Source organism: Ascaphus truei, chromosome 8, assembly GCF_040206685.1.
Source record: "Ascaphus truei isolate aAscTru1 chromosome 8, aAscTru1.hap1, whole genome shotgun sequence".
In the NCBI taxonomy this organism is placed as follows: domain Eukaryota; kingdom Metazoa; phylum Chordata; class Amphibia; order Anura; family Ascaphidae; genus Ascaphus; species Ascaphus truei.
The window spans coordinates 19,421,700-19,443,024 of record NC_134490.1 but is presented as its reverse complement, the minus strand read 5'-3'; the positions used below and the strand labels follow the sequence as shown (position 1 = coordinate 19,443,024).

The following is a 21,325-nucleotide window of genomic DNA, read 5'->3' as shown; positions in this document are numbered from 1 at the left end:
TCTTTTCCCTTTATGAGATATCATTGGATAATGTGTCACTGGGGTTTTTTTGTTTGCCTTCCTCTGGATTAATATACTGTAAGTAAGGATATAGGTTAAGGTATCTTTCGTCTAAATTTGACCTAGGTTAAACTTGATGGACATATGTCTTTTTCCAACCTCATCTACTATGTAACAAGGACTAATTGTAGTAAAGTATAAATTTAATACAATAAATAAACTGTTATGTCAAAAACTAATGTTATTAGTTCTTAGGAATGTATTCAATTTTTTTTACGTGGGGGCGGAGCTTTTTGGTTAATTTGTCCAGCCCTGCTTATAGTGGTCCAATGGATTTTAAGTAAAAGGTGACACAGTGCTCATTTTCATGTTACCCAGAATCCCTTGCTGCAGTGGACGCATTGTATGCTAAGAGATAATGGGGAAGGGCAGGGTTGCAGACCAGTCTGAGACATGCAAATTTGCTGCACATCTACATAAAACTGTTTTTTAACGTGTGTAACAGTTCTTGATACATTGGATCCTAAGGCTTATAGTTGTGAAGTGTAAGTAAGGTACAAGTTGACACTTATTTTTTTTTTTTTACCATTTTCAAGGCACCAAAGAAATTGGTTCGATACATTGACAATCAAGTGGTGAGCACAAAGGGGGAAAGGTACAAAGATATGAAGAAACCTGAAAGTGAGGAAATGAAGAAAACCTACATCAATCTCAAGCCAGCAAGAAAGTATAAGTTCCACTGACCCTCCTAAAACACAGCATGGGCATCTCCGCCTCCGTGATATTGTCTGAAATAACCGCAATAGAAAACCACAGAGGGGAGTACAAGTGCTAATGGGAACCCCTGATGAAGCACGCAGTTGCAAAACACGTAGAGGTCATGTGAGGCTGTTCAACGCGCTCACCCATTGGCTGGGACAGTGCAACCGGGAAGTTCGAACGGAGGCGACCTGCCGAGGGTCGGTGCAGTCCGGGCTCTACATCAGCGCGTTCCACGGCCATCCGCTTTGCAGCTCACAGTTAGCACTTGTCCCAACTTCTGTGTTTTTTTTCGTTACATGAAGTTTAAGTTGGTACTTATTTTAAGTGTTTTCAGGCTATCATGTGTGGTCTCACTGGTTGAGCCAGCTCATTGATTTATTATTGGTCACGGTTTGTTTTGTTTAGTATTTACTTATTGTGTTTTTGTTATGTATATATGTTTTTTTAGTTTAATGTATGGTTATTTTAATATTTGGGTCACTCTGGACCTGGTATTAAATGTTATACTTTATTCTGATCCCCGGTGCTCTGCGTGCATACTTCTTTAGTTTTCCTGAGATCACCTTCGGCAGATCTCATTTAGGAGTTTTTTTGGGGAGTTGCTCCATGGCACCAGCTGCAAGAAGTTCTGTCTGTTTTGATCCACAAGACGGCACGAACACGAATTCCTTGCCTGTCATCCATTTTGTTTGGTTAAATAAGGTGGTGAAAGAACCTAAAACAGTATTTTCACACTGAAAATCTCCTGGATTTTCTGGAACCCTTCTCTTGTATAAACTGCCATATTTCGCTCTAAGCCTCAATCTCTCTTCTCCCCTCTTCAGAAGCCAATGTGAGTTTTAACTTCTATAATGTTAATACTTTGCCCCTAATCCTTTATTTTTTTTTAATGTTTTATTATTATAATAAATGTGTGTTAATAATAATTATTTTCTTAATCAAGTTTCTGCTGTTACTATGGTTGATTTTAGGCTGGGCTAGTGAGATCTCCATTTTAACCTCACGGCCACTTTAATATTTTAAACCCATGAAGAAAGTATCCAGGTTTTCAAATTAAAAAACGTGTTGGAAAGGGCAGCAGGACTGCTGGTTTTAAAAGAGGTGCGGGGGGAAAAAAAGAAATTTTTGTTGTAAATGTTTAGACTTGGTCACTAACGTTGTCTAAGAATTTTACCGATCACCTGGACTGCTCCCAAACGCCCATTATCCTAAATCAGCGGCGCTCAACTCCAGTCCTCAAACCCCCTTACCCCCCCACCCACCACCCACAGGTCAGGTTTCCTGTATATCCTAGCTTCAGCACAGGTGGCTCGATCAGAGGCTCAATTTTCGACTAAGGCTCTCATTGAGCCACCTGGGCTGAACAGGGACTGATTGAACCACTTGTGCTTAAGCTGGGATATCCTGAAAACCTGACTGGTGGTGGGGGGGTTTGAGTTGAGCACCCCTCTCCTAATAAATGATTGACATGTTCCAGCCCTAGTGGTCTCCTGGTTATTCTCCCAGGACAGCACTGTCACGGGGAATACCAAGTGCCAGAAACTCCAAGCCACAGAAAGATTCCACATTATTCATTTTATGGTGACGACAAACGCTTGTTGAGGACTCCCAATTAGGTCAGAAACCTCCTCATTTTTTCAGAAATCTGTTCACTGCCTGCCATGGATTATGGCTTTAACATAACGTTACTTTCATGTTCTTCATTTCCTTATTCGATATATTTAGTCACTGTAGAGGTAAAAGTCAGTAACTTCATTTTTTGAGTGCTGAGGAAAGGGCGATTTTTAAATGTGCTTTCAAAATCTTTCGTAATGACTTATGTTTTGGTAACTTTGAACTATGACTAAAAAGGCACAAAATGCGGGTTTTCAATAGAAATTTCAAATCCATAAGTGCTTTTACTGAGGTTTTTGCCAAAAATGCACTTAATGCGTTTTACAGTACCTCTACAACAACGATATACACGTGTGTCTGTTAGAACATGGGGTCATGGTGTGTTAATATGTACGTGCACCTCTGGAATTGCAGATGGTTTTTCTCTACACTACAACTGGTTTACGTTGGTCTTGCTATGAAAAATTGCATTGACGGGCTGTAGTACGAGCTGTATTTAAATATTTACATATATCCTGCCTGTTGTAGTAATATAGCTTGGTATTATCTTTAACACAATCCAGGTGTTAGGATTAGTTGCCATGCTTTTTTGAACTATTGCATAATTGTATGATCTCTTCCTATACTGTACGCCCCGTCTGTCACAAATACATGTATAGTGCCTCTTTCGCAGGATCCAGAGGTACATTACATGTAGCTTTACAGGACTAGGCTATTTGCAAGTTTTTCCTTGCAAAAGTACCCAGGCTAAAGCAGTATTACTGTGTATGAGAATTTTGTATTGAATGCAGGTGGTGAAGGGGCAAAGGGCTGGTCAGAAAATTATTTGCAAGGTGCTACCATCAACTAATTAGTGGAAAAATATTCCAGTTGAACTCACAAGGTAGTTAATAATTTGAAGGAAAGTTTATGCATTATAAGTGCAGCACGTTTAAACTGGATCAGCAGTGCTTGATAGTAATGAACAATCAAATCACAATAGCTTGATGTTCCCCAGGGTCTATGATTTAGTAATGTCCCTGCCAATAACTACATGTACAACTAGAGCATTCATCACCATGTATTGTATTACCGATACTTTTTGGCAATGCTGCACGGAATACCTAAAGCATTGGTATATGTCAGATGTTAATTCTCATGTAATTTATATAATAAATAACAATTGTTGGCATTAGTGCAAGTGCTGAGAGCAGTCGCCAAACTAATGCTGAACATGGCATGGGGACTAGGCTGTTATAAAGGGGAAAGATGCGAAATGTCACAAGTCGGAGAGCAATGCAGCTGCTTTCCAGCAAGACCAAATGTTGCGCATTTATTGTGAACTTTTAAGACCACATTCAACAGAGCCTCGGTAGGTGACTGATTGGGTTGTATGTTATTGAGCCACGGAATGAAACATTTGGTCGCGGCCATTTCGCCGCAACCAAATTGCCGCTGGCGCTCAGCTGCAGACCGACCCTCCACCGCAGCCAACCCGCTGCTGGAACCTCCACAGCCGCTTCTATAATAAAAAAGGGGTAGGGGGGTGAAGGATGGACTGGGCGCTTCCCAAATAGTGATAATTAAATAGTGTTATAAGTAAAACACATGAAGTGAAACATACACTAAATCTAATAAACCTTACACCAAACAGTGAGTAAATAATAAAAGTGTATATATAGCAGCTCAACTTCCTCTGATGGGATAGTTCCAAATCCCAGGATACGGAGTATCAGGAGCAATTAGCGAAACGCGTAGAGTTGACGCAGCGAACCAACGATCTGAGGGACTGGCAAGATCAGAGCTGTTACCAGACACAGATTGAACTTCCGCCCTCAGCTGTGACGCGACAGCGGAAGTGACGCGACGGCAGTGACGTACGCAGAAGCCCACAGTGAGGAGCAAGTGAGACGCTGGAAAGCTGCTTGCAGACGGGGTCCTTCAGATTAAACGGCGGTTCTCTCCCATACCTGATTATTTTATGGAAAGTGTAAATTTAATCTACTCGTGATGATTTTTAATATACCTGGTTGAATAGTATGCACTATTGTGGTTTCCTTTTGTTACATATACACAACATTTACCCACTGAGGGATATCCTGGCATTTGCGGTTGAAAGGGCTCCAGTCAGAGAGATGGATCTCTGACATGTGATATTATATGACGTATTTTGTGAGTTCTATTCTTACAGACTACAGGGTACATTATCAGTCTATACAGTCTGCACTATATATGTTTATTTTCTTTTACATATATCACTGAATCATCTTGCGCTCCTCCTCACCTCCAAGCAAAGAAAGCTTCTATAATAAGGTACATTTTAGTGACTTTTCGGGGTTTTACTGGTTAGGATAGGGGGTTAAGGCCTTTAAGGTAGTGGGTAGCGTTAATATTAGGGGGTTTTAGGGTGAGGCTAGGGACTTACCTTAGCGGCTGAGTGTCGAGGTGAGTTGCTGCCATGTGCCGGCAGTCTTTTTTTTGGTCACGGCCAAATGTCCTAGACCGATTTAGCCGTGTTATGCAATCTATTAATACTGTAAACTTAATTTGCAAAACCTCAATGGCGCTTCTGTGGCACTTTTATGTGATGGGTTAAAATGACCAGGTTTTCATTTTACACACTTGGGAGGGTTTCTCGGGGTGGAAAGTGGCATTTTTAACGTTTTCATTGTTATTTCTGTCTAGACAACCTTTTGAGGGCCCCATTGACACACCACATACTTCATTGCCATGTAGCGGATACGTCACACACTCTTTCCCCTCTCACTGCGGAGCGTGTTTGCCAAAACAATATGTAAACCTATATCCGGTATCCACGGCGATAACCTTTAGTATTCCTTTCCAGGACTACCCTGCGCTTGTGGGGGGTTTTGATGATGCAAAGTTTGATGGTAGTGTAAATTTATGGGAAAACTATAAAGCAAAAATTCACTGTCAGAAATGTTTCTGCGGAAACATATTACTCGTCTGAATTCCTTGTGTATTTTACAAGATCATCAATACTTTTGTGGAGGTATTTTTATGGTAGAGGTTACCTTTTTGCTTTCCGTAAATGTAGGCGTGAAGAGCCATACGCAGTATTTCTACTTTGGGGTCTGCATTGGCCAAACCAGTATGTAATCACATACATATTAGTATCTGTGTACTCATGAGATGTAGGGTGCATTTAGGGGCTTATTCTATGTGCTCTGAAGCGGCTGCTTGGGCCTTTTTCTGGCAGAAAACTTCAACTTCTCCCATTAACTTCAATGGGGAATTTTATCCGAACAAGACCTGATCAGCCTCACCGCATCATGTAGAATAAGCCATAGTATTCCTTTCCATGAATCACCTTAAGCTGGTACAAGAAATGGTGATGCAAAGTCTGAAGTTGGTGGTCTTAATGTAAGTTGATGACAAATATTGTTTTCAACAATTCCAATTTTGTGGGAAAAGACCTGTTTGAATTCCGTAGGTAATGTACTTTCAGTAAATATACTTTCTGGGATAATTTTGTTTTCCGGTAGGGAGTAGTTCTATTCTTTGTTAATGAGTGTGCACATTCTACACTCATCCCTGAAAAATTCAGTCTTGCAAAACTGTGGTCTGTGTTGGCCATAAAAGTCTGTACACATCCATATCTGATATCTGTGTTCTCGGGGACTAGGGGCAATACATTCTTGTATTCATTTTAATGGAAGAAAAAGTCTGTTAGCAATCTGGGACAATATGAATAAAACATTTTTTTAATAGGTATATATTTGACGTCTAGGTCACAATATGCAGTTTATTCAAAATACACAGATGAAAAGCTCAACTTGAGCAGAAAACAAAAAACGATTTATATAGGTTTTATATGTACATAGAATCGCAGGAGTCGTGGTTAAACAAATGTATAGCGACATTTAGAAATTGAACTTGGCCACGCAGGTGTTGACTATCCTTTAAAGCAGAAATATTAAACATGTTGTGAAACAATGATGCATACAGATTTGTGAAATTATGCGAGTGTGCGCATTCACTGTGTATGTCTATGGAATAATATGACAAGCGTTGTGTATTGTTAATAAATTGGTCTTTTTGTACCGTTGGTTTCTTACCAAGTTAATTTAATCACCTTAGAAATGTTACCATGGAACTCCTTGGCCAAAGAGAATTTTGTTACATATGGTTTAAGGGAAATATGTCAAACTGGTGGTCAGAACCATGTACAAAGTCAACTTGGACACATTTGCAGCATAAGAGGATGGCTGCCAGTAAGCCTCAACTTTTATTTACACTATTGATTTATATATTTATTCACAGAACACCTCCAACAAAGCATTACAAGTTTGTGGGGTAAATTCTATATACTCCAAAGCAGCCGTTTTTGACCCAAAATCCTCACTGCCATGGTGATTTTTATCTAAAAATGACCGCTTCGGAATATATAGAATTGAGTCTTCTCTTCAATAACATTAACAACCGATTCATCAGGACCAAAAAAAACACTTTGCAAGAGTAGTCCAATCTGAGATAAAACAGAGCTCTTAGGGCCAGGAAGAAGCCCCTGCCGTTTGTAGTTTCACAGTGCAGCTATAAGATATCAAATGGATGCTTCTCATTTTGTTCTGCAGTAATAAACAAGTCCTTATCATTGGCTTGGTGAAATCTGCTCTTTCTAGTACTGTTAAATGTCTACAAATCTAAGGTGCTGATGTATGATCGGTGTCCTAATAATCACTATCAATTCCCTGTTGAATTATAGCAGTAAATCACAACGGCTATTCCTGCCTGTGGCCACCAAGTAATGTTCTCTATTCCCACCGCACTCTCAAAACTTTTACTGCCGATTTTTTTTTTTTGAAGTACAGCTCCAATCTTGATACAGTATTCCAGGGCATGATGGTTTTCTTACTGCCAGTGTTGATGGAGCAAATAATGTTGCTAGCTGAAACGATGTAAGGGAAGATTCAGGCACGGTCTTGCAGTAGGCTAGATTTGTAAATTAATAAATGGTGCAAACCCCACAACATCCTGTAGCAGGACCAGTGCTCGTTGAAGTGGAGGTTCCACATCTATTTCTACGTCCCTCTTCCGCAGGATGCCTAAACTGGACTCCGTCACGTTGTGACAGTGCTTTACTTTGAGGGATTTAATTTTGTTGCAGTACTCTGCGAGGGTCCTGCAAAGAAAAAGAACAGTGTTATCGCCTCCTGTGTGTCATATTGACCAGAAGAAAAAATGATACTGTGATATTTTTTTTTTTTGTTTTTTTGGCACAAAGTTGCATATTGATCTGTTATTTATTTACATTTTTTTTTCCAAACGTTTTTATTAGGCAGATATATATTAGACAAACATAATAGATTATATATAGCCTAATACAAAAAATATTTTTAAGATAAGAGATAGAATAGAACATCACCAAGTGAGGTGAGGCCTCTGGACCACATTGTGGACCGAAAAGAAAGAGGGTAGAAAAAGAGAGGGGAAGAAAAGGGGGACAGGAGGGGAGGGGGAAGGGGAACTGACCGTCTCCCCAGTCGCCAAAGGCAGAGATCCACCAATTTGGATTCAGGGAAGCTGTTTTTATTTTTTAAAGTGAAATGCTAACGTGACAATCCCACATACCAGGGACATTTTTAAACCACTTATTGTGTAATTAGTTTAGCAACAAAAGACAGAACAAAGCACAATTTACCTGCAGTTTTGAGGACTTGCAAAACGTTATCATAAGATGTTAAAGATTGTAACCCATTCAAAAGCTTTTTGTTTTTAAATCGAGAAAATGGTCAAAGTTAAAATTATTTCCGAATAATTTCCCCCCTTATTTTTTTTTAAGCTACAGCTACATTTAGGCGCACATTTTCTAAGTGAAGCTATTCCATAAAACACCATTGCGTGCCGGAAATTACTTTGCAGCCTATTCGCTTGAGTAGGAAGCCACCTTTTTATATAGTAGCATTGCTTACTAAAAAGAAGGCCTTGGTCTATTAAAACGTGCCACTGTCCTTAGCTCACTTTCGTCCTTGGGGTGACGCACTGTGCTACTTACAAACATTGCTGTATTTCTGATGTCTGTGTGTGTACAAATAAATATGGCTGAGCACACACCATCTCCTACATGAATCTGTAATATAAATAGAACTCTTATTGGACACTATAATTAAAGCAGGTTCAATCATTTGTTTCTTGTGGCACTAAGCTTCTAAAATACTCTTAGGATACTTACAAACGTCTCCTGATCTGTGTGACTATATTACTGTTTGATTTCAAGTGCTGTTTGTATCAAGTGTGGAGTTAGAACTAGATATATTTTTACAATCTTTTAACTGATTGAGTTAGAACTAGAAGGAGTACTGTTTGTATCAAGTATGGCATTACAAACAGACCTCCTAGTTCTCAAGTATGGAGTTAGAACCGGATCTATTTTAATCAGGGTTTAACTGATAAGCCGGCCAATCAGAAGAACTGGAAATCCATTAGTTCAGTTAAGGACTCAATGGAGAAGAGAAACCGGATCAACAAATAATCAACAAAAACCAATAGTGCACTGTAACTAAAAATAGAGTGCACTAAAAGAGGAGGTGTAATTGAAAGGAAACCTGATGTGTGGGGGGGGGGGATACCGAGCAGAGCACCCCGCTTAAGGCCCACTGGAAGGTAAATGCAGGGACCTGGGTTAACTCTGCTCGGATACCAGAGCGCACCCAGAACAGAGCCTGGCAGGTAACAGATACGTCCCCAGACAAACTCTGCGTCCTGGACTTATATACAGCCAGCTTGGCTAATGTTAGAACCAGAAGGAGTTCTGTTTGTATAAAGTGTGGAGTTAGAACTAGGAGTTGGAACAAGGAATAGTTGCAACAATAAGCAGGATGGAAAATGCCACTTAATGCACATCTTGCCACATGTACAGTATGTGCACTTGGAGCAGCTGTTCCAGGGAGCATACAGCTGTGAGAAGTGTGAAAGTGGTCTTTTTAAAGTCTCTGATTGCTGATCTGAAGAGGAAACTTGCAATATTGCGGGACATTGACAATCTTGAAAGGAGTTTAATGCTCACTGAGCAGGCCCTGGCTGGGACTAGTGGTGCAGATGGTTTATCTGTGAGTGATGAAGAGGTAGGTATCTGGGTATCAGTTAGAATGGGAAGAGGCAGGCCAGTTCTGAACTGACCCATCCCAATAGATTTGCCATATTGAGTGAAGATTTTAGGAGTGTCAGAGCAGGAATGGCAAGGCTGGGGTAGACTAATTTTTCTAGCAGCCAGGGGAATAGTTTCTCCAGCACAGAGGGGACTCAGGATAATCAATAACCAAGAAAGATTCCCGTGGTAGGGGACTCCATTATTAGGAACGTAGATAGGGCAATCTGTTGCCTTGACCGCATGAACCGAACAGTTTGTTGTCTCCTGGGGCTTGAGTTCGGCACATTGCGGATCAGGTAGATAGATTTTTGGGAGGGACTGACCCTGCGGTCTTGGTACACGTTGACACCAATGACAGTTAGAGAAAGATGGAGGGTCCTAAAAAAATATTGCAGGGATCTAGGCTGCAAGCTTAAGGCAAGGACCTCAACAAGGTAGTATTTTCTGAAATACAGCTAAACCCCGTTATAACGCGGTCCTTGGGGTCCACAACCCAAAGACCGCGTTACAACCGGGGTCGCGTCCTTGGGATCCACAACCCAAAGACCGTGTTACAACCGGGGTCGCGTTAAAATTTCACCGGCATCAGCTCTGGAGCTTCCTCATTACAGATTTAAATCTCCTCCATTTTGCCGCCTTACCAGTGCTCTCCTCTTCCTGCTGTCCACGTGCTCATATCTCTCTGCTCTCTTGCCGTCGTATGCCATTGTTTTTTTCAAACATTCAATTCAATGCTTTATTGACTACCAGACACAGACACAAATAAACATTAATACATTTTGTACAAAACACATGCAGGGATTGAACTCGGGACCTTGTGATACCAATGCCTTGCCTCTTACCTCTACACCATAGGCTTGGTGTGACAAGACAGAACCTATAAATATATTTATCCTCTACAACACAATGCCACAGGTTACATGTCAATGTGAAATCTTAAGTCTATTTCTAGCTGTCTATCACATCACACAGTTCTGTGGTCTAGTGGAAGAACTTCTTACCAACATATGCAAGGGTCCTGGGTTCAATTCCTGTATGAAATGGTATAGTTAACTTTTTTAATAAATTATTATTTTAATTATGTTGTATAATTTATAAATATATAATTCTTTATTATTCTTTATTAAATAATAATTATTCATTAATCAATAATGATGTATTAATAATAATTCATTATTAATCATTCTTTATGATTAATTATGATTATTAATAAGTATGATGATTAATTATTATTAGCAGTTAATTAACTAATTAATAATTAATTAATAATTATGTATTAAGTATTATTAATAATTATTTTTTAATAATTATTAATTAATAATACCATTATTAATTATATTATGATTAATAAGTATGATTATTAATTATCATTAACAATTAATAATTTTGACTAATTAATAAGTATTACTAATACCTAATAATTATTAATACCCAATTAGTATAATTATTAATACTTAATTATTAATAAAACTTATTAATACTTAATAACTATTAATAATTAGTAAGTATTAATAATTGTTGTTAATAATTAAGTATTAATAATTGTTGTTAATAATTAAGTATTAATAATTATTATTACTAATTGGGTGCTAATAATTATTAAGTAATTATTAATACTAATTATTAATAATTAGTAAGTATTAATACGTTTCATTAATAAGTATTAATTATTATTAAGTATTTAGTAATAATTATTAATTAGTTAATTAACTGTTAATAATAATTAATAATCATACTTATTAATAATACATAATTAATCATAAAGAATGATTAATAATGAATTATTATTAATACATCATTATTGATTAATGAATAATTATTATTTAATAAAGAATAATAAAGAATTATATATTTATAAATTATACAACATAATTAAAATAATAATTTATTAAAAAAGTTAATTATACCATTTCATACAGGAATTGAACCCAGGACCCTTGCATATGTTGGTAAGAAGTTCTTCCACTAGACCACAGAACTGTGTGATGTGATAGACAGCTAGAAATAGACTTAAGATTTCACATTGACATGTAACCTGTGGCATTGTGTTGTAGAGGATAAATATATTTATAGGTTCTGTCTTGTCACAACAAGCCTATGGTGTAGAGGTAAGAGGCAAGGCATTGGTATCAGAAGGTCCCGAGTTCAATCCCTGCATGTGTTTTGTACAAAATGTATTAATGTTTATTTGTGTCTGTGTCTGGTAGTCAATAAAGCATTGAATTGAATGTTTGAAAAAAAAAAAACCCCATGGCACACGACGGGCAGAGAGATGAGCACGTGGACAGCAGGAAGAGGAGAGAGATGAGCTGTAAGAGGAGAGTGTAAGGCGGCAAAATGGAAAATTTGAGATGCAGGTAAGCCGGCAAAATGGAGGCTTTCAATTCGGGAGCCATGCTCAGACCCGCGTTATATAGCGGGGTTTAGCTGTACTACCAATGCCATTCGCTATCCCAGGGAGAGTCGGAGATTAGGGAGGTTAATGCATGGTTAAGAAAGTGGTGTCGGAAGGAGGGTTTGGCGTTTTTAGAGCACTGGGACACCTTTTCTGAGAGGTACTATCTTTATGGTAATGATGGATTGCAGCTCAATGAAGAGGGGTCTTCTGTGCTAGGGGAAAGAATGTTGAAGGAGATTTGAAACTAGGATGGAGGGGGGAGTGACAAGAAACATAACTAAATAGAATAGATGGGGAAATAGCAAGGGGTTATGGAAGTAGATTGGGGGCAAGTGGGAGTTTGGCAAGCATGGAGACACCCATATTAAATACAGATACTAGAAAACGTCTAAAGACTAAATCCAATTGAAGTAGAAAGGTAGAAAAATGCATGCTTGCTTGCAACTCCACTCCTCAAGAGCTTCCCACAGGTCAGGTTTTCAAGATATCCCTGCTTCAGCACAGGTGGTGCTGTCTTCAACTGAGCCACCTGTGCTGAAACACGGATATCCTGAAAACCTGACCTGTGGGAAGCTCTTGAGGAGTGGAGTTGGCCACCCCTGCACTATGCGAACAGACGCAATATGAAGAATGCTGTTAATGGTGAGTTCACTGCAAGTAACAACCGTTTGCAACAGCTGATGCAAGTGTTAAACAATGCAGACAGACCTAATACAAATGGAAAGTAACACATTGGTGGGATTTAATACAACACTTCGGTTCAATGTCATTTTTAAGAGATGGTACCTAATGGATTCGTTTTTCACACGTAGACATCCCGTTAAATCTAGGTGCTCCAGATCTCGACAGCACTTGGCCGTTTCTTCTACAGCAACATCAGTAATGTTTGCATTCACAGCCAGTGAAAGTGATTTTATTCTGCAGCCCTTTTGCACCAAGTAGCATATGGCCTCATCCTTTAAGTGACGACAAGCTGTCAGATCCAAAGCCTCCAATACTTTGCAGTGATCGGCCAGGCTCCGAAGAGAGAGATTATCCACCCACTCGCAGTGGCCAAGGCAAATATTCTGCAGGTGAGGGCAGCTCAGTGATATCGCTACCAGGGATTGCCGGCTCAGCTGCACACAGCTGTTCAAGTTGATGTGCAGGAGGTGATGGTTCTGGCCAATGATGGGAAGCAGCTCCTTGTCTGTTAACCAATCAGAACAACTTCGTAGGTCAAGCCTCTGCAGTACTGCATTGTCTTTGAGCATGTTGCAAAAGGCGTCTTTGGGTAGCTGTGATCCAAGCTGCAGAAATATAACAGTTACAAATAGGAGGGCTTTAGACAGTGGTGTGCAACCTTTTTTTTTAGCCGAGACCCCTACATTTAAATATCCACTACGCAAAAATGGTACAGTGAGTATTTTGCCATGTCAATGTCATATTATATTGCTTTCATTATGTATATGTTTCCAGGCGTGGTGTGAGATATTATTTACCGTGCATAGCATGAAAAGAAATCATCGATTCAATAAGCTGATTCAAGATGCTAAATTCCCTGTAGATATTATGGATTTCCTATGGCACCCTTTTCTTTTTCAACCTACTAATAAATCATTTAGAGAGTTTTTACTGTTCTTTTTAAGGGTGGTGCATGTTGCACAGGAACAGACCGTCCCTACCACAGAACATTCAAACGAATGAATGTTACTCATTCTTTTAAAAAAAAAAAGTTAGGGAATGTTATACAGCAAATTTAAAGCGGCAATCCAAGGCGTCAATTTTTGGGGTAAAGGTTTTTTTTTGTTTTTTTAGAGATGATTGAAGCAGGGGGTCTCCGGAGTGGAACACTGTTAATTTCAGCTCCAGGGACCCCCTGATTCCAGATATGCTTAGATGTCGGTAGCCGCTGTTTGGTTAGCAGGGATCACGTAATGGCTGCGTGATAACAGCATGTCATATCTACGGCGGTCATCGATAGCAGCATGCTAGTTTAACCCTTCGCTGCTGCACTGATTTGCTATCATTTTTTTCGGTTTCATTTGCCCTGGAATTCTTACTTGGTTTCCCAAGGTTTGAGTGAGGTCTACATTGGAGATTTGCACATTACACAATAATATCTATATCTCACCTGGTGCTGTGTTCAGTTCTGGAGACCATATGTCCAGAAGGACATGCATAAATGAGAGACGATGCAAAGAAAAGCTACTACAATTGTGCATCACACAAACACAACTCATCAGGGAAGACTGGAGGCCCTCAACATGTCTAACATGTGCACCATGGAGGAGAGGGAGAGGCGGTATGATGGGAACTTGCAACTATATCAAAGGGTTTCATTAAGGTACAGGAGCGAAGCAGATTTGAGAGAAAGAAGTGCTAGAACAAGAGGTCATGCTCAGGGGAAATGTGAGGAACTACTTCATTGAAGAGGTGGTGGATTCAGGGAATAGCACCCGGTAGAGGTAAATGCAGTAGGTGAATACAAACATGCTTAGTATAGACCTAATTCTACTATAAATATTACAGAAAAGCCGAGGATCAAAAAGGGTCTGAGGTTTTACAATAGATGGGAACATTAGCAAATTAGGGAGGCCAAAGTGCTTCTAATCTTCCGTCACAATGTATGTTTCTAAGAGCAATGGACATCTCACTTATCCATACAGAGAATCCTTCCCAACAATGACTGATTTGTGGTTCATGGTTACCTTCCGATTTGTAGCTAACCTTGAATTAAATCAACTTTGTGTGTGTGAAAGTCCATCTCGTACCTGGGTGGAGTCAAAGCAGCGGCAGTTTGCCAGGGAGAGTTGGACCAGGGATTGGAAAGGTTTGCTGACCCTCTGGAGGCTTAGAATTTGCCGCATGGGTAGGTAGGAAAGGATATGAGGGACCAGCACATCTTCCCAGGGGAGGTCCAAGAGATGAACACTAAAGGAGAAAGCGAAAAACACAATGACCTCAACTTCCCATCGAACATAATAATAATGTTCTTTCTTATACAGTGCAGACAGGCACAAGTAGTCCCTGCCCCACAGAGCTTACCATCTTTTTATTGGTGTTCAAGGCACAGGGAAATAAAGAGTTGACACTGGGATTCGAAAAAGGATTCGCCTGCTTCAAAGTCAGTACAATTGTTTTCAGAGCCAGTACCTTTACTTACTGAGCTGCTCCTTCAGTCCTATGGGAATATATATATATATATATATATATATATATATATTATATTATAATATAATATATTTTACCCAAACCAAGGATTAGAATAAATGAAAAGGCAGGACAACGCAGGTAATTAAGCAAAAAGTTTATGTGTTATAAAGCAACATTTTGGTCCATTACATCTGGACCCTCATCATCGCCCTGATGTAAGGGACCGAAACGTATTAAAGTATACAAAAAAATGACATAAAAAATGACAGTGACCAGTACATTGGTCAAAATATATATTAAAGGCATAAGGAGCATTTTAATTCTATATATTATAGGACTGAAGGAGTGACCCAAAGAGTAAAGGCACCGACTGATAACAATGGCATTGAATTGGCATGGGAACCCGGTTCAAATCCGTGTGACAGATCCTTGTCACTTTATCTCCCTGCGCCTCAAGCACCAAAAACAGATCGTAAGCTCATCTGCGCAGGGCCTGTGTCTGTAACAATTCTTATGTGCTGTGTACCGCGCACTATGCTGTAATTGCGAATTGCTTTGAGTCCCATTGGGAGAAAAGCATTATAGGAAATAAAGTTGTATTATATAGCTACATAGATGGATTTAGATTCTGCAGTTACAAATGAACAACAACGAAGATCACTACTTCATAATATAAAGTTAGGTGTTATTTTGTGCTTTTAATTAGGCATAATAGATTTAATTTGCGATTTTCAGTAGGGATCGTTATATTAGCCACTTAAACTTCTTAACCTTATTATTACAAAATCGTGGCTCTATTTGTATAAATATATAGGTTCATTTGCTATTTATAGGCCAGACATGCAAAGTGAACTCATGACATAATCCTGTTTACAGAAAGGGGAATCAAAGCTAAAATATAGGTATGTCCTTTTACAGAACCAATATATCTACTAGAAATAAATGATTGCATTAACATAAAGAACAGCTGTAAACCAGTTATTTCCAGCAAGCGAATGTCCGTGGTTCCAGTTACATTATAGCAGTTGACAGCGGATTTCCAGAAACAGCATGTGATCCTGTGTCAATGTCACTGGGTGTGTGTGGTTTTTTTTTTAATTCTCTTCCATGATTGCAAACAAAATCCAACATATTTTTCAGGTTCTAAAGAATGGTGCAGTTTCCAGATTGAGAACAAAGTTTTTATCGCAGAACTGCTGTCGGAAATGGCACACTGGTAATCTGTGTTCATACAGTAAAGTTCTGTTTCTGCATCTGTTTCTCTTAGAACTACTTTTATTACTTGCCTTGCACATTTCATATGCTCAAAATCAGCAACACATATTTATGTAATATATCAGAAAGTAAGTAAGTAAAGGTAACTGTCCTAAATATATTTAATTTCCCCATAATTACAAAGTGCAAGGTCTGATGAAGAGTGGACAAAGGGCATTTACACTCCCACTTAAAGATTAATAGAATGAAAAAGAAAGCACATGTAATCTTACTGCACATACAAAGAAATTGCTTGAAAACTTAACATAACTGTACTAGATCATTCTTTTACTGGTTTTGTATTATAACCTTCATATAACCATTTTTAAAGGACAAAGGAGCAGTTATTTCCAGTTTTGCAGTGATACCTGTAAATTTCTTCTAGTAAACATCCAATTAATTTAATGGGAAGATTCCAGTGCAAATCTACTAAAAATTACTACAATGTGTTACATTTCTCCTATAATGGACATGCAAGTAGCTCAGATGCCCTCTGGATGTCACTATTAAGCGTTCAAAACATGGTTCTTTGTGTTATGAGATTTTATGTCTCGTATCTTACTGTGGTTAAGGCCACGTCCATAGTCAGCGCGGCCGTTTTTTTAAGACTTTTTTTATTTTGTCGCGCAATGGTCAGGACACTTGCGTGGTTCTGCTAATGAGGGCGAACCGCTCACGTGACGTCACGGGCACGCCTCAGTAAGGAAGGAACTGTCAACTGGACGCCTCCCCTTCGCGTCTCCTCCTCCAGATCCATGTGGCCACGGATCGCCTCTGCAGCAGGCGCGCGCGACGACTATATCCGAGGCCTATGGTTTACGAAGCTCCAGTAAGTGGTATTGCAGCTCCATCCCATGTTAATTGCCATTCACTTGAATACATCAGCCCTATGCCTTGATGTATTTTACCAGGGCCGTCGTCAGCTTTCCAAGGACTAGAGTTCCCAGCTGGGCCTCCTCTGCTGGCGGCAGTGGGAGTCCTTCCCTCTCTTTCTCACTTAACCCCTCTCTCCCCCCTCTCTCTCACACGATCCTACTGCATATTACCACTCCCATTCTGTAATCAGGTGTTATTTGCTTTACAACAGAAACCGAGAACAGTATTTAATGAAATGCCAGGGCAGTGACATCCATTTCATGTTGAAGTATCTTACCAACGTTGGCGCGTCATCTCAAAGCTGATATTCAATGAGTCAGATTCCCTCAAAGCATTCAACAGCAGGCAGCTAATTAGCCAATGTACAATCCACTAAATATAATTGCATTAGTCTTTTTTTATATTAGAAGATATCTTGAAATACAATTGACATCCAAGGTTTTCTTGCTTTTATTTAATTGAGCTAAGAAAACTGTACACTTAAATTAATTAAGAGAAGTTCAAGCTTGTAAACAAAGTTGCCACCTCACGAAAAACAAATTAAATACAGGCATACCCCGCATTAACGTACGCAATGGGACCGCAGCATGTGTGTAAAGCGAAAATGTACTTAAAGTGAAGCACTACCTTTTTCCCACTTATTAATGCATGTACTGTACTGCAATCGTCATATACGTGCATAACTGATGTAAATAACTCATTTGAAACAGTCTCTATAGTCTCCCCGCTTGTACACAGCTTCGGTACAGGTAGGGAGCCGGTATTGCTGTTCAGGACATGCTGACAGGCGCATGCATGAGCTGCCGTTTGCCTATTGAGCGAGATGTACTTACTCGCGAGTGTACTTAAAGTGAGTGTCCTTAAACCGGGGTATGCCTGTATACTATGTATTAAAATAGTGTATTAGTTTCCCTGAACCTCAGTTCAATAACTGGGATTTGAGTTAAAAAAATCATTAATAATCAGTAGATGGTATTACAGTCAGAATCACGGACATGATTTTTCACCTTAATGTCTCACTGTTCCTCTTTTTTTACTCCATGGCAATGTTGGTAAACGACTTGATAAACCACTAGGGTTTTACTGTTCAGAACATTGGAAACATGAGCAACAGAAATATTGTGTATTGTGATTATGTCCTTAGAAATGTATTAATTGTCCTAGCTCTGCCTTATGTACAGTACAGTGAGAATGCAAAGAACCCTTGGTTATGGAACAGCTGCAGGTGTACATGTAAATGTTGTAGGAGGGTGACCTGCTCTATTTATTTATATGGACTATACCAGCAGGATCATCATAAGTACAGGATTCTGCTATCACAACTCACCTGCAGTTGTTCTTGTCCTTGGCCATTCTCAAGGTCACTGTAAATACCAGATATGTATGATCGTTCCTTTCAATAAAAAATAAATAAAATGGATTTTATTAAGATCCTCTCCATCATTCTGCCCTTTTCCAATCATAGTCAATACAGGTGGATTTCTCTCAGCCTTACAATCTCTACAGTTCTTTCTGTCTCTATTTCTCTGATTCGTGGTCACTATTAATATTATCTCATGTTCTCATTTCTTCTCTGCCATTGTATTGATCTGCGACATTCTCTACCTACCACATCCACTCTCTGAATCACTGTACAGCTCAAATTCACTTCATCCCTCTCATCCCTTCTCTGACATTATCTCAAGCACTCCCTCTTTCCCACCCTCTCAACCACTTTCAGTCTCTCAAACCCTCCCTTAACCCCTCTCCTCTTTCTTATCCAATCGTACATGCAAGCTCTTCATCTCCAAGTGTTTTTGTGTGTAACCCGTTGTCATGTACCTGCCTTTCAACTAACTTTTCTCTTCCTTTTAAATACTCTTCTCTCACATTTTTTTTAACTAATCATATGTTTCTCCCTTTTGTTTATCCTGTGTATCTGGTCCATGCTTTCTGGGTGCTTATCATTAATCCCTACCAAAAGAGGTTTACTGCTTATCCCGGTCAATCAGAAAATGTGTACACAACTATTACAGCTACCTGCTGTTGCAAAAAAAATTGTTGCAAGCTTTCAGGAACAATCAGGTCTCCTCTGCACAAGCCTGTTAAAGAAACATGAAAGCATGCACTTTTTAAACAAAATTAAACATTATTTATCTAGGTAATAAAAAGCTGGTGATTTATATAAAGGTAAAATATAAATAAAGATAATAAGATGCTAATGATTTCTATAATGGGATAATATACATCTAGGTGATAAAATGCCAGTGATCTCTTTTTAGGTAAAAAATATATAATTATATACATACATACACACAGTGCTTTTTTTCTGTGAAAAAATGGTGGGGAAACTGTGGTCCCCCAACAATCTTTTTATGAGAAGCTATTAACACAGTAGCCGTCTGCGCATACGAGACAGCTCGCGCATGCGCAGTGGGCTAGTGTGTTAATAGCTTACAGGGGTGAGCCCCCCTTTTCATCCGTGGTAATAGTCGGGCCCCCCCCCCCTGCCTGATGTAATCCAAATCACATGAAAAAAAAAACGTTATTAAATCGGTATACAATATAAATGTGAATACAAATACTTGCAGATTTCAACATTTTTAAAACAGCAAAACATGACAATTTTTAGATGCGTTTTTAAAATAAATCAGTGTAGTAGTATAATATAATAATACTGACTGCAATTTTTTTCTCTCTCACACCCCCACATCCTCCTCTATCATCCCCCCCATCCTCATCCCCTTATTTCCTTCTCATATCCCCGCCCCTCATCTCTCATCCCCGATCCTCACCCCCTTAATACCTGGCTTCGATGGAGGACTGAGAAAAGGAGAGATGGAGACCGCACAGCCTAATGTGATGCCAAACCCCACAGTGTGAGGGGAGGGGTGCTAGGGACTAAGGGGAAATGAACACATAAAGAGAGAGAATCCCTGTGAACAAGCACTCTTCCTTCAATGAAATAAAATAATAAATTGTTTAATGTAGAAAGGAAAAACAAAAAAAGTTAAAACCTATTAGATGCGAGAGATACTGCCCATCCTGTGCCAAGTGTAAATGGTACAGAGATACAAATGCCATGTGTTTAACCCATTACATTATGGTTACTTGTGCTTAGTTGTTCACAGCAAGCTACTACATGAACAGGGGTAGCAGTGTTTAACCCATTACATTATGGTTATCTACATGATCTTTCTCCCACAGGATGGGTAGTATCTCTCGGATCTAATAGGTTTTAACTTTTTTGTTTTTCCTTTCTACATTAAACAATTTATTATTTTATTTCATTGGAGGAAGAGTGCTTGTTCACAGGGATTCTTTCTCTTTAAGTGTTCGATGGAGGACCTCGGAAGTGGAGCAGGGCAGTGGCAGAGGTGGACGGTGGGAGATGACGGAGCAGCGGGAGAGCGGAGCGGGGCGCCAGAAGAGTTGGACGGCAGCAGAGGAGGATGAACAGGGAGGTGCAGCGGCAGAACCTGTATGTCAGTGAAGACTTCCCGGGTCAGGCTGCTGCGGCGCACTCCTCCCCGGTCATCCTCCTCTGCCGCTGTCCAACTCCTCTGCAGCCCTGCTCCGCTCTGGTGAACCACCGTCATCTTCTCCCACCACCCGCCTCTGCTGCTGCCACTCTGCTCCCACAAATCAGCGCCCCCTCCCTAAAGAATCTTGCACCGGTGCACCCCTGGCTTACAGTAGATTTACGAAAAAGGTGGGGATGCAGCGTATCCCCGCGTACACCCAGAAATAAAGCACTGTGTGTGTATGTATATATACATACATATATATATTTTTTAATTATTATTAAGATGGTAGTGATCTCTATAAAGGTAAATATAGATAAGATGCTTGTGATTTCTATACGGGATATTAAAGTACAGATAATAAGATGCTAGTAATCTGTATAATAATGTCACTGGTCGCTCTGCCTCAGGCCTGTAGGTCCTGGCTGGGAAGAGGGTCCTGGCTGGGATGTGTGATCTCTGATCCCCCTCCTCTATATACAGCTCGGATCGTACAACGCAGCCCCTGCTGTATACCTGCATATCTCTACCCTCCTTACCTCAGTCACTGCACGATGCCGGCTGCGCTCCAATCTGTCACTGTCTCCAGCTCGGCTGTCAAATCTGCCGGTTTCCCATGGCAACTGCGAGTGACGCAGGCGTCGGGTGGCATGGCGCGTAAATAGCACGTCAGGAGGAGGGGGGCGCCATGTT

At 39.7% G+C, this 21,325-nt stretch overlaps 2 protein-coding genes across 4 annotated transcripts in view; one reads left to right on the top strand and one right to left on the bottom strand.

Annotated features, from left to right (window-relative positions):
- Positions 1 to 6,418, top strand: part of CUEDC2 (CUE domain containing 2) — a 20,387-nt gene extending 13,969 nt beyond the window's left edge. Inside the window, exon 9 of the mRNA XM_075610709.1 lies at positions 597 to 6,418. Coding sequence (XP_075466824.1) covers positions 597 to 743 — 147 coding nt within the window. The 3' untranslated portion in view covers positions 744 to 6,418. The remainder of the gene's footprint in view (positions 1 to 596) is intronic.
- Positions 6,060 to 21,325, bottom strand: FBXL15 (F-box and leucine rich repeat protein 15). Of its 3 annotated transcripts, none has more exons than XM_075610706.1 (6): positions 21,172 to 21,325; positions 19,087 to 19,210; positions 18,457 to 18,522; positions 14,618 to 14,777; positions 12,651 to 13,153; positions 6,060 to 7,498 (listed from the first exon to the last, which is right to left on the bottom strand). In XM_075610706.1, exons 3-6 carry the CDS (start codon positions 18,480 to 18,482, stop codon positions 7,309 to 7,311), a joined length of 879 nt encoding a protein of 292 aa, XP_075466821.1. In that variant the 5' UTR covers positions 18,483 to 18,522; positions 19,087 to 19,210; positions 21,172 to 21,325; the 3' UTR covers positions 6,060 to 7,308. The 3 variants fall into 3 exon arrangements, with proteins under 3 accessions (XP_075466821.1, XP_075466820.1, XP_075466823.1); XM_075610705.1 differs by having other exon boundaries at positions 19,149 to 19,210; XM_075610708.1 differs by lacking the exon at positions 19,087 to 19,210.

Excerpts from the sequence above, each read along its gene's own strand:
- FBXL15 (XM_075610706.1), bottom strand. The coding sequence starts at position 18,482 with ATGGCCAAGGACAAGAACAACTGCAG. Across the intron at positions 13,154-14,617 it reads GCTGCTTTGACTCCACCCAG|CTTGGATCACAGCTACCCAA; the intron begins GTACGAGATGGA and ends ATATTTCTGCAG. Across the intron at positions 7,499-12,650 it reads GTGAAAAACGAATCCATTAG|GACCCTCGCAGAGTACTGCA; the intron begins GTACCATCTCTT and ends TTTTCTTTGCAG.